Source organism: Heloderma suspectum, chromosome 6 (genome assembly GCF_057233095.1).
Source record: "Heloderma suspectum isolate Gila_16-S chromosome 6, 16-S_ref, whole genome shotgun sequence".
NCBI classification, from domain to species: domain Eukaryota; kingdom Metazoa; phylum Chordata; class Lepidosauria; order Squamata; family Helodermatidae; genus Heloderma; species Heloderma suspectum.
In genome coordinates this window covers 63,978,663-63,994,972 of record NC_139463.1, presented here as the reverse complement: position 1 = coordinate 63,994,972, position 16,310 = coordinate 63,978,663, and the positions used below count along the sequence as shown (strand labels likewise).

The following is a 16,310-nucleotide window of genomic DNA, read 5'->3' as shown; positions in this document are numbered from 1 at the left end:
AGCAGCTAGCTATTCTTTCTTCCCAGTTTCCTTATCTGAAACACCAGTTGGCCTTGCCTGAGTTCAGCTGGGAAAATTTCCTCCTTCCCATAGCAGGCTCCTAGGTCAGTGAAAGGTTCAGTCAAAAGTTGCAGCATGTCAGCACAAAGATTCTGTTAGAATCAAACTGATTCAAACTTAAAACAGGAATCTATCTTAATCTATTTGCTTCCCTGAAAATTGTAGCTTAGGAAAGTGTAGCAAATTATGATACAAATATGGATGACAAAATAACTATTTTGGATAAATATTTGCAAGGTAGCCTGTTATGCAGATTAGGAGTCTTACCAGATGCAAAGGCTTCTGGGGAAAATATTTGTCTCAAGGTTAACCAGAAAACAACAGAGTAGTGTATGAACGCCCAAGTAGCAACAGGACTGTTCATATGGTATGACAGACTAAAAAAACACACGAAAACAAATGAAAAAGAGAGAGAAGTGTTCTTGGTGTAGGGCATGATGTTGCTTCAACACCAGAAATATCTTTCTTCCTTAAAAGAAGTATAAAAAATGCCTTGTGCCAAGTCAGACTATTTGTCCATCTATCCCCACCTGCCTACTGTGACTGGCAGGGTCTCTCCAGGGTCTCAGGCAAATGTCCTCCACACCACAATATTATTGCCTAATCCTTTTTAAGCTGAAGTTACCAGGGTTTGAACCTGGAACTTTCTGCATGCTTCTGTATACTTCCACTGTTTCATCCCCAATCCTTCATACCACCTATTGAGAAGAGTTCTGTGCAGCTTGGAAGTCCACACACTATCAATTCTGGTCATCCCTCAAAGTAATGTTTGCTGTTCCTGTTATGGATTTAAGTGTATTCAACCCCATGTTGCTTTGTTATCCTAACCTCCCAGCTATATGAATGTATTATGTGTGTGTCTCAATTTCCCATGGCAAAAGTAGTTTCTTTTACCAAATATTCTCCAAAGACCCAAGCATTCAGCTCCAGTGTTACATAAAACGTTGGGTTTTTCTATTTCATATTAGTTATTTCTATAGAATATAGGGCAAGCACATGGAAATGTGGAAAGTATATTCCAGGGTATTGGTTCTCTATTCTAGGAAAGCAAAGGAACAGAAAGGTAAAGAAGAATTCAAACCACCAGAGGTACAGACTACTGTCTCAAGTGAGTATATCATTCACTTACTGGAATGAATGACTAATTCACTTAGTCTGTCAAAACCAAATTCTGTTCCCACCTATTACCCTTTGCCTGACTTTGATTAATGCAGCTTGATGCTGCCCTGTATTCAAACACTTTCTGGTCTGTTAAGCCAGTCAGCTGTCTCAGAGAGACAAGATCGTAACATTCATGTTATTGGATCGGTGTTGTCATAAGGTACTCTGTTGTGCATTCCCCTTCGCCCCAGTAATGTGGGGTTATTAGTAATGAACTATATCAGCGTTTCCCAAATGAATTTGGCCACAGAACACTTTTGGGTTTGAAATATATTGGCAGAACCCATACATGTTGATCAGGGGAGTACGGAATACTACTGGGATAAAGGAAGGTTGGGAAAATTCTAGAGTGACATAGAGGAAATCAAGTCTACTTCCATACTGAAAATTGCTGCGCATAACACTGAAAGGTGCATCTGATTTTTTTTAGTTTTTTAAAGTTAGGATTTGGGGGGTGCCTTATATTTTATAAAGAACAAGGAGAGCAGAATGAAGGGAAATTACCTGAACCAACAACTGTCCTCCTTATAAGAACTCCTTAAAAGTAATTTGCAGAGCCTAGAGCTGCAGTCAGCCTTAAAAAGTAATTTGCAGAGCTTAGAATTGCATCCAACCTTTAAAAATTAATTTAGAAACATAGGGAACTGCCTTATACTGAGTCAAACCATTGGTCCATCTAGCCCAGGACTGTTGACACTGACTGGCAACAGCTCTCCAAGGTCTCAGGCAGGAATGTTTCCAGCCCTAACATGAGATACTGGGAATTGAACTTAGGACTTCTGCATGCAAAGCATGTACTCTACCGCTGAGCCATAGCCCCTCCCTACAGAGCCTAGACCCACACCCAAGCCTTAAAAATTGGTTTACAGAGCCTAGAGCCCAAAAAATAATTTATAAAGCTTAGAGCTGCTTTCAAGCCCTAAAAATTGATTTTAGAGCCCAAAGCTGCACCCAAACCTTTAAAATTAGTTTGTAGAGCCTAGAACAGCAACCCAGTTTTAAAACACAAATTGAAAAACTTTCCTACCTTCTGGCTGATGCCTTTGTATGATGAGGGTCTGGACGGATTCAAGTTGACTGCCTGGCTTGCAGGCTGCCCCGCTGTCTCCCCGAATTCAGAAACAGAAATTAAATGAACACACACACACACGCGCGCGCAAACTCTACTCAGGCGTCTGCTGCTTACGGAAGAGACCAATGCTTGGCTCCAGACTGCTCTCTATGAGTCTATATTCTGAGTCCTGGCTCTTGCTGTATACATCAGCCATGTGATACAGATGCTGTGCTCTGATAGGACCATGCGTTCTCATGGTTGCCCATAATGTCCTGAGAAGTGGTGGGGGGTTGCCCTATCCTCCTTAGTGGCTCCAGCTTGTAAGAGCCAGGAGACTTTGCAATGGCCACATCACAATAGCAGCCTTTACCATCTCAATGCTGTTCAACTAAACATTTTGATACATACATAATTTCATACTTAATATTTTAGAGGGGAAAATATTGCTGGCTTTGAAACTCTCATGGTACCCTAATCACATTGCATGCAGCACCAAGGGTTCCATGGAACACAATTTCAGAAACACTGGATTACACTATAGTTTTGCCGTATACCATTCTTTCAGGATCCCTTCCCCATTCCTGCAGAATGGAGATAATAGTTTTATTCCTCCTCACATAGTGCAGGAAGCATTTGCAGGGCAAGGCTTAAAAGGTTGAAGCTCGCCCCTCACACACACACACACCCCATTTCTCCTTCACAAGAAGAACTGAAATTGAAAGAGCCTAAATGTCAGTCTTCAATGTTTCTGGGTGGTGGGACAAGATGCTGCCAAATCACTGCAGCCCTGGATTTCGACATTGTTTCCTGTGAGTGGTCATTGTTAACACTCTAATGAGAGATAGCAAAGCTTTAAAAATAACCAGGAAATCTGGTCTGCGGACAAAAGAACTGTCAGTCTAATACTTTTTTTTTTAGGTCAGTGGTGGTACTTCCCTGCATTGTCTCTTTGTTTTGCAAGTTCCATAAACAAAGGGATTCCTGAAGCCTAGAGCTGTATCTTGTTACTTTGTTTAGAGCATTTGGCAGTTGTGCTTGGTGCCTTGTAAAGGATGCACAATTCAAATTGCCCAAGGGCCATTTTGAGTTGATAAAAACAAAGGGGCCACATGAGTATAACAGCACAGAAAAGTATTGTTAGCATTTCATTGGCCATCTACTGTACTACATCTGATTTTTTGCATTGCAACACTTTAATCTAGGTATTAGATACTTCTTGCTCCACCAAGTTTTTCAGAATTGAATATTTTGTGTATTGCAACATGTTATTGTATTTGTATTCTATATTATGACAATCTGTGGTTCTAAACAAACCTGAACTTCACAACCTTAACTGTTTTTCTTTTTGACCCATTCTCTTTCTCACTGCCTCATTAGGCACATTCACATCTCCTTGAACCCCTCTCATTGTTAACCCTCTCTACTTCTTGTCACTCCACACTGTGCAGGCTCTTCTCTCTCTCCATCCTACAGCACTTTCCTTTCTGTTCATTCCCTTGTCTTTCATGCAGTCACTAACTTTTCATCTCATGTCATTACGCATTCCTACGTTTGTGACAACAATGAACACTACAGCATGGCCTCCTGTAACAGTCTAGAAAAACTAGTATCAATTTCATCATGCACTTCTGAATCCAAGGAGGAAAAGAGCAATACAAATGTAGTAGTGCAGGCATTCTCCCAGCCTCTTTTTCCCTTTTGATGGGCTTGAGTAGGCCATAGCTGTTCTCTCACCATTATGGGAAGGGGCTGCAAAGAGATAGTGATAGGACTCCAATCAGCCCATAGGTTTTATCTTGTGCATAGGTCTTATCCTGCCCTAGGAGCATCTAGTAATATCAGCATCATTACCACCCACTTCCTGGATACACGACTAGAGAGAATGTTACCCCTGTTCATGAATATATACAGTTTTCTATAAATTGCTTGGCTTGTTCTAAATACAAAGTTAGGGATTCAACCTGTGCTGGATGGTGTTACACACCCCTTGAAGACTCGAGTTTGCAGTTTGGGTGTAATCCTGGATTTGGCCTGGACCTGGATTGCCCGGGTCTTGGCAGTAGCCAGGAATGTGTTTGCACAGCTGAGGCTAGTCTTACGGGGAGGTCCTTCTTGGCTCTGCCATCATCAGAGGCACACTTGGTGAGAATGCAAGAGCGGGCCTTCTCAGTGGCAGCTCCCAGGGTCTGGAACTGCCTGCCATGGGAGGCTAGGTTGGCCTTCTCTGTTGTCCTTCTGCCAGCAGGCAAAGTTTTTTTTCCAGTCAGGCCTTTGGCATATAAGCTGGTCTCTTGCTGAACGGGGTTTTATTGGGTTAGCTGCTGTTTATTTCTTTTACTGTTCTTTAAATTATGCTTTTAATTTATTTTTATTGTCAAGTTTTTGTTTTAATCTTGGTTTTATTATCGTTAGCCACTTTGAGCCCCATTTTTGGGTGGAAATGCAGAATATAAATCAGATAAATTAATAATAAAAGAGTTCAGAATTGAAAATATTTCAGATCTGTTAGTTTACTGGGAACTTTTCTTTATTCAAGTTCACACTGAAGACGATGATGAAGAAGCTAAACCCGCTGCATCTGTTGATGTCGCAGTTAAGCCTGCTCCTAAAAAGAGAGCTCCAGCCAAGAAAACAACAAGCATAGCTAAAGGTAAGATTATTGTGGGTGTTTGTGCGTTTAGAGGCGACTCAGGAACATTATTTTTGAAGAGATTAAAAGGCAATTAGTACTGGCTTATTCCCTGTCCAGTATGAAGGGGTCAACCACTACGGGTTAACTCCCACCACCCAGGAAAGGGCAGGAAACATGTGACCAAGATCTTTGCCTTGATCCTGGCCTCTGTGGCTCTTCCCCTCCAGTCCGTTTCCTTCCTTCACTCAAGACAGAGCTTGTGTCTCTCTCTAGGCCTCATTCCTTAATCTCGTACCTAGTTTCAGTTTCTTTTCTTCAGATCCTTCATTTTATCTCTTGGAATTCATCTTTCTTCTACCTGTTCTTGTTTTGTGTTTTTATTCCTTCTCTCTTTTTTACTTTCACTCTTCCTCTGCTCCTGGAAATAGCCCCAACAGGCAAGAAGACCACCAGACCTGCACAGGAGAAGACAATGTCAGTGGCTTATGTCAGAGTCATGAGGCAAGTCACAACCTCTGCCAAAGCAGGCGGGGTGTTAGCCGACAATGATACAGGGCTGCAATCTTTACTGAGTGAGCTATGTATAGACAGGCAAAGTTGCCATCAAGACTCAGCTGTGCCCACGCTGCCTATCTTAGCTGCCCACACGGCCCTTTTGGAGTCAGGGTAGGTGGCACATCTTCTGAGGAGGACAGCACCAAGGAGACGTGATTGGTAACCAGGACTGGCAGTGTCCGGGGTTTCAGCCCTCATTTTACCGCAAAAAGCATCCGCAATTTCTTCAAGAGAGATGGTTTTCTCCAGGGGGCATCTAACTCAGTGAGCCCCATTGCCTGCATGGGTTCAGCAGACCAGTCTCTTGATCTCAGTCTACTGCTGCTGTCACCCAACTCTCAAACCAAACAGAAACTTTTATTGGCCACTATTCAGCAAACTATTAATCAGGAGTTGGTTCACCACCCCAATGCCATACACAAGGTTAACAAATGCTCCCATAAGCGTAAGCTAGAGGCTGCTTCTTCAGGTTCCTCTCCTTTGCCCCAGCTTAAGGGGGGGAAAGCACTAAGCATTTTATCAAAACTCACAAGATGGGCTCACTTTCCTTTGCAGGTTCAGCAACAGAGTCCCTGACCCTAGAGACATGGCTAGAGGTAAACATTGCAAGTCTAGGACTACCATCACACACCACCCTTCAAATAGTGACTCCCTTCAGATTCTGGACCCATCTAATAAAGAGGAAGGGGAATGGTCTGTCTTTAATAATGAGATTTTTCTCCCTCTAGTCTAAGGCCATGGCCTCACTAGCACTACCACACAGGAACCATCTCTTTCCAAAGCCCATGCCAGTCGGCCAAAAGGTGCCCTTCCCAACCTCATTTGAAAAACTGGTAAAAGCTTGAATAGTCCTCTCCATTACTAGGTAGGAAGGCTTCTAATGTAGCTTATAGATTCTATTCCTTGCGACAGCAAGCTATGGAAGAACTTAATGTTCCACTGGTAGATGTACCACTAGCAGTTCTTGTTTCAGGGGCTGTCGCCCCAAAAGATGATGACACACCTTCAGGAAGCTACAGGTGGTTCTCACAGCTCTGACAAAGGTACCATTCAAGCCTTTAAGGACTGTTTCTCTTCACCTCCTATCTCTAAAAGTCCTTTTCCTCTTGGTAATAACATCCACCAGGAGGATTTCAGAGCTGGGAGCACCATTAATGCGAGACTACCTATGCATCTTTACCAGAGGCTGCCATCCTAGACGTAGACCCATCCTTTCTTCTTAAGGTCAGTTCTCTTTTTCTCAGAACACAGGACGTAGCTTCCCTTTCATTCTGTCCCAGTCCTTCCCATCCTGCTGAGGGGATGTGGTACACACTGGATGTCCACGGGGGACTTAAGATTTACCTTAGACAGATGGAAGAGTTTGGAAGCCTTATTTGTTTCTTTTCAGCCCACTCACTGCCTTGGGCAAAAGAGGTCACTTGCATTACATTGGCCAGGTGGGTTAAGGCCTGCTTTTTTGCAGCTAATATTACAAAAACTTCCAAGGCCTGCCCATGTAACCGCACGGACCACTAGGGCCACAACAACTTAAGTAGCCTTCGACATTAAGGCACCCGACCAATCTGCAAGGCAGTCACCTTGTCATCACACAACATCTTTGTTAGTCGCTATAGGTTGGTCAAACTTGCGTTTGGGGAGGCTGTCTTTGGTTAGAGGGTCTTGCAACAAGTAATACCTAAGACTTACCTCAGCCTGCGACATATGCCCACCTTATCTGATCTCCAAGCTTGTGAACATCCCCTTCTGGATGTCTCCTCACACTGGAGTAAAAGTTGGTTACTGGAGTAAAAGTTGGTTACTCACCTTGAAATTCCATTCTGGTTCTGTGTGAAGTCCAAACCACACCCTACATTCACCAGGCCAAGTATAAATACACAGTAGCATCTTAGCAAAAACTGGACATCCGGGAAGGGCTGCATCTTCTCAGAGGGGACTTCTTTATTTCTCCCTTCTGACAGTCAACTGGCTCCTTGATCACTCGTCTGTCTTTAGCTTGGCTAGGATGGAGCTGGACGGGAGAAGCCACAGAGGCCAGATCTTGGTCATACGTTTCCAGTGTGGTGTAGTGGCGAGTGTGCTGGACTGGGAGTTGGGAGATCTGGGTTCTAGTCCCCACTCGGCCATGGAAGCTCACTGGATGACTTTGGGCCAGTCACAGACTCTCAGCCCAACCCACCACACAGGGTTGTTGTGAGGATAAAATGGAGGAGGAGGAGGACAATGTATGTCCCTAAGGAGAAAAAAAGGCAGGATATAAATGAAATAAATAAATATGTTTCCTGCCTTTTCCTGGGTGGTAGTGGGAGTTAACCCATCATGGATGCTGCCTTCACACCAAACTGGAATGGAATCTCAGGGTGAGTGCCCAGTTTTCTATTCTGCACAGGTGGACTGCAGTTTCTTTAGAAGCATAGGCATTGTCCTTGGTCCCCTTCAGTGGGAGGAGCCTCCTGCAGCCCTGCTTACTTCAAGGCAACAAAGCTTTCAGTGATCTTCAGCTCCATGAAACATTTTTATCATTCAGATTCAGCATTTATCTGACCTTGTTGCAGGAAACTTCAGCTGTATGTCCCATGGAGTCGAGAACCAGGATCACATTAAATTGTCTGGATTCTTTATTTGTTATGGTTTTGCAGAACTTCTTGGGGGCAGTGTGCACTCTTGGGTGCCTTTGCCTAGAAATGCTCCTCATGCCTTCAGTCCCATTGCCAGGCAGCGGCTGTCTCCTGTGGGGGACAGAAGCGGGGACAGTGTAGGTTTTTATTTATTTATTTATTGTATTTTTATCCCGCTCCTCAGCTCAAAAAAGCCCCTGAGCGGCTTACAATCAATGAACAATGTTTCAGGCAATGCTTGGTAAAAGGGTTTGGAGCTCCTTCCCCGAGTATTAGCTGAACATGCCTTCTGCTCCCTTCCTCTGTGGGTGGGTGGGGGCCCACTGGGGGCTTCTGCCCAAAGGTGCTCTGTGCACATCTAACGCACCCCCTGCCTGGCCTTTCCCAAGGGGGAGACACAGTGAGAAGCAAGCACTGTTGGGCAGCACTGCCCAAAGGTGCACACAGTGTCTTCAGAAGTAACATCCAATGTTCCAGCCCACCTGGGAAGGCCAACTGGGAGGGTGCACGGTTGGGTGCTGCTGGCCAAAGGTGTGTGGAGTGCCTACTGATTTTGGCACCCAACCACACACACTCTCCACTTGGCCTTCCCACAGGAAGGGCCAGGCAGGGGAGGTTCTTGTCACGCTCACCAGAGGTGGCACCATGCACACAGAGCCTCAGGTTTTTGATGAAATATATCCACTTTGTGCAAGTTCTGGTTCTTACAACTTAGTCCATTTCCACAGACACTTTTCAGCACTGCTTATAATGAATAGCAGCCTTGCTTATGGCTGTCACTTAACAGTGGCTCAGGGTAATGCCTCTCTCCAAACGCTCTCTTGATATTCCTGCATACAAAATACTGTGCCGTTTCCTGCAGGGTATGATTCAGTTTGATCAACAATAGTTTAGTGTTTTGCAAGTAATTAACAGTTGTCTTGACAGTCATCAGAATAAGTTTCTGAAGCGGAGGCTTGAATGTGTTCTTGCAGCAGACCTAGCTTCTTACTACAAAGAGACAAACAGGATTGTTGTCAGCAAATATCTAACTGATTATTTTGTTCTTAGACAATCAGGTCTCTATTGTGGATGCTTTCTCTAAGAAAAAAACAACTGCAAAACCCAGCAAGGCAACAGCAGTTAAGAGTTCAAACTCCAGTAGTGATGCAGGAGCCTCCAAAAAACCTGCGCCTGCCAAGGCAAAGAAACCTGCAAAAAGGAAGCCTTCCTCCTCCTCTAGTTCTCAGGACTCTGATTCTGACTTCGGCCAATCAGTTAAAAAATCAACAATGCTTAAGGTTTGCTTGTTGCTATTTATATTCTCACCACTTACCTCTAATGTTGCAAGATGGAAAACCATTTTAAAGGACTCTGGCCACCCTACTCCACTGTGCCCACATTTTTATTGTGCAGACTTGGGGGCACTGGAACAATTTTGCATGTCTGAGGAAGTCCTCTTTAAATTCAAACATCTGTATATGTGGGTGACTTAATTGCCTCCCCCTAGGTAGCATCTTAGGAGGAGGCCTACGATACTCTGCAAAGAAACCAACACCTTAATAAAATGTGAGATCTGGTTTCAGATAAGCTATGAAGTTCAGAGTCCTCTAGTGCCTTTCTGTTTGACTTGGTTTCTCATACATAAAATAGGAATACTTGCCTACCTCCCAGGCTGCTTTGTAGAGCAAGGATGGAGAGTTGCTCGTTTCCAGTACGCAGCGTCTTTTGATCTGATATGTGAAAGCTGTCCTTCTGCAGTCGTGCAAGGGGGGAGAAAAAGGAGGTTGCATGTGTGTGTGTGTAATGGCGGTGGGTGGGGCCAAAGCCACCCCACACTCTTTCTTAGGATCATCCCCACACTCTCCCTTGGAAAGCTCCACTCACCACCACCACCACCACCAATATACAGCCCCAAAGGGGGGTGGGGTTATCCACCCTTTCCCCCCTCCCAAATGCAATGTATGAATTCTGTAGATTCTAATGTTTCTTGAGAGTTTAACAAACCCATTTTTCTTTTAGCAGAAATCCAAGAAGTTGGATGAGTCGTTTTCCATTGCAATGGACTCAGATGAGGACTTGCCTGCTCCAGCTGTACAACGTGAAAGGGTGGGTCGGACCAGGAAGCCAGTCCAATATCTGGAGGAGTCGGATGATGAGATATTCTGATTTGAAAACAAAGCTTATTTGCATCTCGTTCTATCTTACCAAAAAATGTAGTGTCTGCTTTAGACGGCAAAGAAATGAATTTCAAATGATTTCAGTGGCCTTTTTGATGGCACAAAACTTTATCTTTGTTCTGTCCGTCTCTGTAAATATTTTCTGTATGTTTGTTGACACTGTTATAACTACTGCTTTTATATTTGCTCAATAAATGTTTTTTACTTGAAGGTTGTGCTTAGTAATTCTTCTAACTTCTGAATCTGTACTCAGTTCTCTGCTCTCAAAGGCGGCATTGGGCCATCACAACAAACAACAGTTTATTTTGATGAGTACTCCAAATGGGAACATGAGAGCCCAAGGCTTGCTATAACATGGTCCCATAACACTAAGGGCACAATCCTATTGAGATAGTTGGTAGGCTCTGAAATCAGAGGCTACTGACTATCCAATGCAGGGCGGATGAAGGAGATCTCCTCTACGCCTCACCCACCCTGCATTTATGGCTAGATGTGCTTTTTCGTGCGCCTAGTTGTGGCGGGGGGGGGGGGGGGGGGGCTGGACACCAGATAGGAAGCTGTCTGAAACAATTTCTGTGGTTCCCTCCCTGCCCCCAGAAGCACCCCATTTTTGCCCTTTCTGTGCTCCGCTTATGAGTGCAGAGATGATGGCAGCATGGAAAGAACCGTACTGGAGGGAAGTGCAATTTCTGGGAACCAAGGTCGTCTGACCTTGGTTCCCAGAAACAAAAAAAAAATCCTATGGCTGTCTAGACAGTATCTAGTGGCCACAGGATTGCTCTCTCAACCATAGTTTAGTGTTGCATCTGAACTGGGGCAAATTGAGGTTCCTCACATGTATGTTGCCAACCAACATTTGTGGCTTAACTAATACATCTATTGCCACTTAATGCATTGACTCTCTGTTCCTTTGCAGCTTGCAAATAACAAATTATATAATTAAGTTAATACATGTAAGCTGGTCCAATATGCAGAATTAATTCTACTTGTAGACTGGTCTTTGAAATACAAATACAGAACGCTGTTAGAAGCAGGCTCTGCAAAGCTGTATCAAGATCTGTATTTGTTCTTTTATACAGTGTTGAGAAAAAATTTGTGAACCCTAATGATAATTACAGAAAATCTATAATTTTACCATGATAGCCTTTGTGAATCAAAACCAGTCCTTTTCTAAATATCCAGTAGGGTTCATATTAACCAATTCTGTGTCTTCTGAAATAAAATGATGTATAAATTAGGCAAACAATGAGTACTTGAGTTAGGGTATATGCAAAAGTAAGTGAACCCCTAGTTGCATCAGCTCAAAGGGAATAATTCAAATCAGGTGTTTAAGTAATTGGGTAGATCTTCAGGGATGAGTTTGGGAGGCCCCACCCTATAAAAGGAACAGAAACTTTATGAGCTTGGTCTTCACTATACGGTTGTATGGAAACATCATGCCCCAATCAAAAGACTTCTCTGAAGACTTCAGAAAAGCAGTTATTGCTGCTCATCAGTCTAGAAAGGGTTACAAAAATTTCTAAGGATTTGGGACTCCACCAATCCACTGATGGACAGTCTACAAATGGAGAAGGTTCCAAGACTACAGTCACTCTACCCAGGAGCGGACCTACCAAAATTTCTCCACAAGAACAAACGGGTGCATCATCCAGGAAGTCAAAGAACCACAGAATAACATCCAATGATCTGCAGACCGCTCGCCTTGGCTAATGTGAGTGTTCATGACTCAGCAATCATGAAAAGACTGAACAAGAATGGTGTTCATGAGAGGATAGCCAGGAAGAAACGACTGCTCTCTAAAAAGAACATTGCTGCCCATCTGAAGTTCGCTAAAGATCACATAGATGATCCCCAAGACTTCTGGAACAATGTTCTCTGGACAGAAAAGTCAAAGGTAGAACTTAATTGGCCTCAATGAGAAAAGTTATGTTGGCAAAAAACAGTTGGAACAGAAGAACCTCATCCCAACTATCAAGCATGGTGGGAATGTGATGATTTGGGCCTGCTTTGCTGCCTCAGGACCTGAACGGCTTGCTATCATTGACACAACCATGAATTCTGCAGTGTATCAGAAGATTCTAAAGGGCAATGGCAGGCCACCGCCTGTGAGCTGAAGCTGAGCCAAAAGTTGGTCATGCAACAAGACAATCATCCTAAACATATAAGCAGATCTACAAAAGAATGGCTGCAGAAGAAGAAATTCCATGCTTTAGAATGGCCTAGTCAAAGTCCAGACCTAAACCCCATCAGAATGTTATGGCAGGACCTGAAGCAAGCTGCTCATGCAAGGAAGCCCTCAAATGACACTGAGCTTAAGGAGGAATGGGCCAAAATTCCTCAAAACCACTGTGAGAGACTGACCAACAGTTACAGGAAACGCTTACTTGTCATTTCTGCTCAAGGCGATGCCACCAGGTACTGAATCTAAAGGTCCACATACTTTTTCACACATGTATTTTGGAGGTTGAATCAATGGTGGATAAATAAGTGTTGAAAAAGCATCATGTCTGTTTGCCATTTGTTTAATCAGGTTATTATTCTTTATCTAGGATTATGGGGTTACCTTAAGATCTAATAATGTTTTAGGTTGGACATAATGTGATATTCCTAAGGGGTTCAGAAACTTTTTCTCAGCACTGTATAAATATTTTTGGTTTTGTATGTCATCCCAAGGGCCTTCAGTAAACATGGAAAACATCAGGGCCTGCTCCAGTTGGACTCCCCCCGCCCCCCACAGGGCTAACTGACATCCATGGGGAATGTGGGGAAGAAAAAGGACCGAGGGAGCAGGCAAAGCGAACATCAGGGCCTACTCCAGTTGGACTGCCCCTCCTTTGGGAGATGAGAGGGGAGAACAGGGCCATCTTACCAGCCCTGCTGACAGTTTGCCTAATTCTTTTTTCTCCCCTCCCCATTGCCTTTTCCTTGTGTGTCGTGTCTTTTTTAGATTGTAAGCCTGCGGGCAGGAGCAGTCTTCTTTGTTCATTGATTGTAAGCCGCTCCGGGAGCCTTTTTTGGCTGAGGAGAGGGATAAAAATATAATCAATAAATAAGGTGATCAAAGTGCCGGGTGGGGATGAGTCTTGGTATCATGGTGTAATAAGATCTCTCCCATGAAAACAGGTGTCGCTTATTCTAGTCTTCCTGCATTAGCATTTGGATCAGGGTTGAAGGCCAACATTAAGAGCTAGATCATCACCATTAGTGCTGTGATCTGGAAAACCATCCATACTGATGCTTCTGGCAGAGATTAAATTGTTGTGTCCCCCTACTGGTTCCCTGGAAAAGCTTGAACCTGGTTCTCCAGTCCATCACCACAGCTAACTTTAGTCCTTGAACAATTAAGTTCCTGTCCTGGAAGACAGCACTTCTGGTAGCTTTAACATTGTCTAGATGCATACTTGAAACTGAATGTTGCCCTTTTGGTAGCAAAGCAGCTCTGTATATTCTATTTGAAAAAGGTACTGTATCCGTTTTCCTTTTTCGTTACAGGATCTGTAACAAACATCTGTAACCTGTAACAGGGGTTGGACTCGATGGCCTTGTAGGCCCCTTCCAACCCTACTATTCTATGATTCTATTATCTTTTCCCCTCCCTTGGCCCACATCTGAAACCCCCAGGAAAAGGTCTGGTATGCTTTTGATGTTAGGAGGCCCCTCAAATATTATAAGGAGTTTCAGGGCCCTGTCTTGTTTTTTCTTGCATCAGAAATCCTGTGGTAAGGAAGTGTTCACTCTGATTTTGGAAAAAGAGCTCACACTTGTCGCCGTTAATGAAACATACAATGCATCGGAAAAACATGTATCACTGCTTCAGCTGCTTCAGCTTCCTAGGGTAACATTCCTTGGGATATTTTGAGGGCAGCAAGATGACTAACCATTTTCCCAGGACTCCTGGAGGGCATGCAGATTCATCTACCCTTTGGGATAGTCCCTCTTCCAGTCAGTACGTAGGGCCAAATTCTCACCAGTCTCCTCCAGTAGGAGGGTATTCCAGATGTCCAGACTCGCCCTGCCTACTGGCAGACAAATAGGGCCTTTGGTGAGCTCCATGTTCGCTGTGGTTTTGTTGGGGTTTTTTGCTGGTTCTCCCCCATCTCCACCTGACACAGTTTACTTAGGGCAGGGTAGCCATCACAGAGTGGGGCAGGGATCAGTTGCATCACCCTCCCCTGCTCACCTCATGGGGCCAAGTAGGCTGCAGCAGGACACATTCATACCCCTTTGCCTGACTAGGCCAAGCAGCATAGTTTGAATGCCACAGCTCAGCCAGAGACCACAGAGGCCCTGTTGCCAACCCTCCTTGCAGGGCAGGTGAGCAGAGGCTGATGCAGCAACCACAGATCACTCTTCCCCTACCAGCGGTATGGAGATGGAGCAGGAACACCATACTTTAAACTTAGAAGTTTAAAACTGCAGTATAAAACAAAAGCAATTGATTAGGATACCCAACCCAAACCATGTATTTTGACATTTGTGATGGCTCTGCCCAAGAGTTGTCCCAACCCTATTGTTTCAGCCCATAATGGCCATTGTTGCCACTTGAGAATCTTTCCATGGCCTCTTTGTAGCTTTATTATGCCAGGGTTGACATCTTTTTGTTCCTTGGACTTTTTTATTCAAACTATATGAGAACCCCAAGGTCTAAGTCCTCCATGTGCCCTATTAGTTCCATTTGTGGCTGTTGGACAAGAAAAGAAAACAGAAGGAGGTGAGCATCCAAAGTAGATCACAAAGAAGAGAAACAGGTTCTCAGGATTCAAAATTGAATGTATTGTAAGAAGCCCAACATGTTTCAGCCTTTTTTCTTATTTTTAGGCCTTCTTCAGGGAGTAAAGAAAAAAAGTCTGCAGAATTTTTTCAGCAAAAGACTGTCTCCTATGTCAATCTACTGGCTAGTAGATTGGACCAGTAACACGCTGGGACCATGCTACTGCATCCACCTTGGTCTCCCGGCTTCCTCCACTGTTGGCAGGATTCCATCCATTTTTGGACCATGCCAAGTTCCGTTGGACAAGCCCAGTTAAAAATGCCAAAAAGGCATGGAATGCTGCTGTACTGTCACCCCGCTCCACTTCTTTTTTGGCCAGACTCCCCACAGTCTGGCCACCTAGACTCTCCTTTGCCCAAGGCAAAGATCCACTGCAACCTCTTTTCCAAACGGACTTATTTTCTCAGGGAGACTCTTAGATTCAGTGCCCTGGGCCAGGTTCGATTCAAGACCATTGCAATGGTTCGTCTTCCAGTACCAAAGTCAGTTTATGAGCAAGGTACACATGAAGGTGGGGTTGCCTCAAGAGGTAGTGAGATTTCTTGAATGGTGGATCAATCTGAGGCATCTGATTATGGGGTCCATCTTCAGGAACCCATCCAAGTCACCGCAGATACCAGTCTGAATGGATGGGTAACATATTGCTAGTCGGAGATGGCTCAAGGGGCCTGGTCAACAGAGGAGGCTGTGCAGCTGACCAATTAGTTTGAATTTGCACCACTCAGCTAGCACTCAGATCCTTTGCCTGCGTGCTTCAACAGCATCATGTCCTTGTGAAGACAGACAATGTAACAGCAGGGGCACATATCAACTTCTGGGGGGACCTCAATCCAGTATCTTCCTGGAGGAGAAGACATTCATCCTCTCATGGGCAGAGGACAATCTAGCCTTGATCTCAGCATAGTATATTACGGGAGATCAGAATATCCAGGCAGATTGGTTGAGCTGGAAGATGGTGGACCAGGACAAGTGGGCACTTAACTCAGGAGTGTTTCAAGACATAGCTCACTGCTGGTGTTATCCTGTTCTCAATCTGTCTGTGACATGGGACAACAGGAAGGTACAAAGGTCCTATGCAAATTGTCATAACCTGATGGTGGATCGATGCTTTCTCAATACAGTGGCCCCAAAGCATTCTGTACCCTTTTCCTCCTCTTCCGTAAATAGCAAGTACATTGGGCAAGGTTCAGGTCCACAAGGCAAGGTTGTTAATGATCGCCCCCCTTTGGTCAAGGAGGCCACCCAGATCCAGATTGGATACAAGTTCGTATTTGGGAGGTTGAACAGAGATAGTTGTTAG

General features: G+C 44.3%; 1 protein-coding gene across 2 annotated transcripts in view; it reads left to right on the top strand.

Annotated features, from left to right (window-relative positions):
- TOP2A (DNA topoisomerase II alpha) overlaps positions 1–10,461 on the top strand; it is a 43,292-nt gene extending 32,831 nt beyond the window's left edge. The window contains exons 32-35 of one of the 2 annotated variants that reach the window (XM_084804605.1): positions 1,104–1,168; positions 4,812–4,925; positions 9,131–9,360; positions 10,082–10,461. In XM_084804605.1, coding sequence (XP_084660731.1) covers positions 1,104–1,168; positions 4,812–4,925; positions 9,131–9,360; positions 10,082–10,228 — 556 coding nt within the window. In that variant the 3' untranslated portion in view covers positions 10,229–10,461. The remainder of the gene's footprint in view (positions 1–1,103; positions 1,169–4,811; positions 4,926–9,130; positions 9,361–10,081) is intronic. The other variant, XM_084804604.1, reaches the window with a different exon arrangement.
- Positions 10,462–16,310: the final 5,849 nt, after the last annotated feature.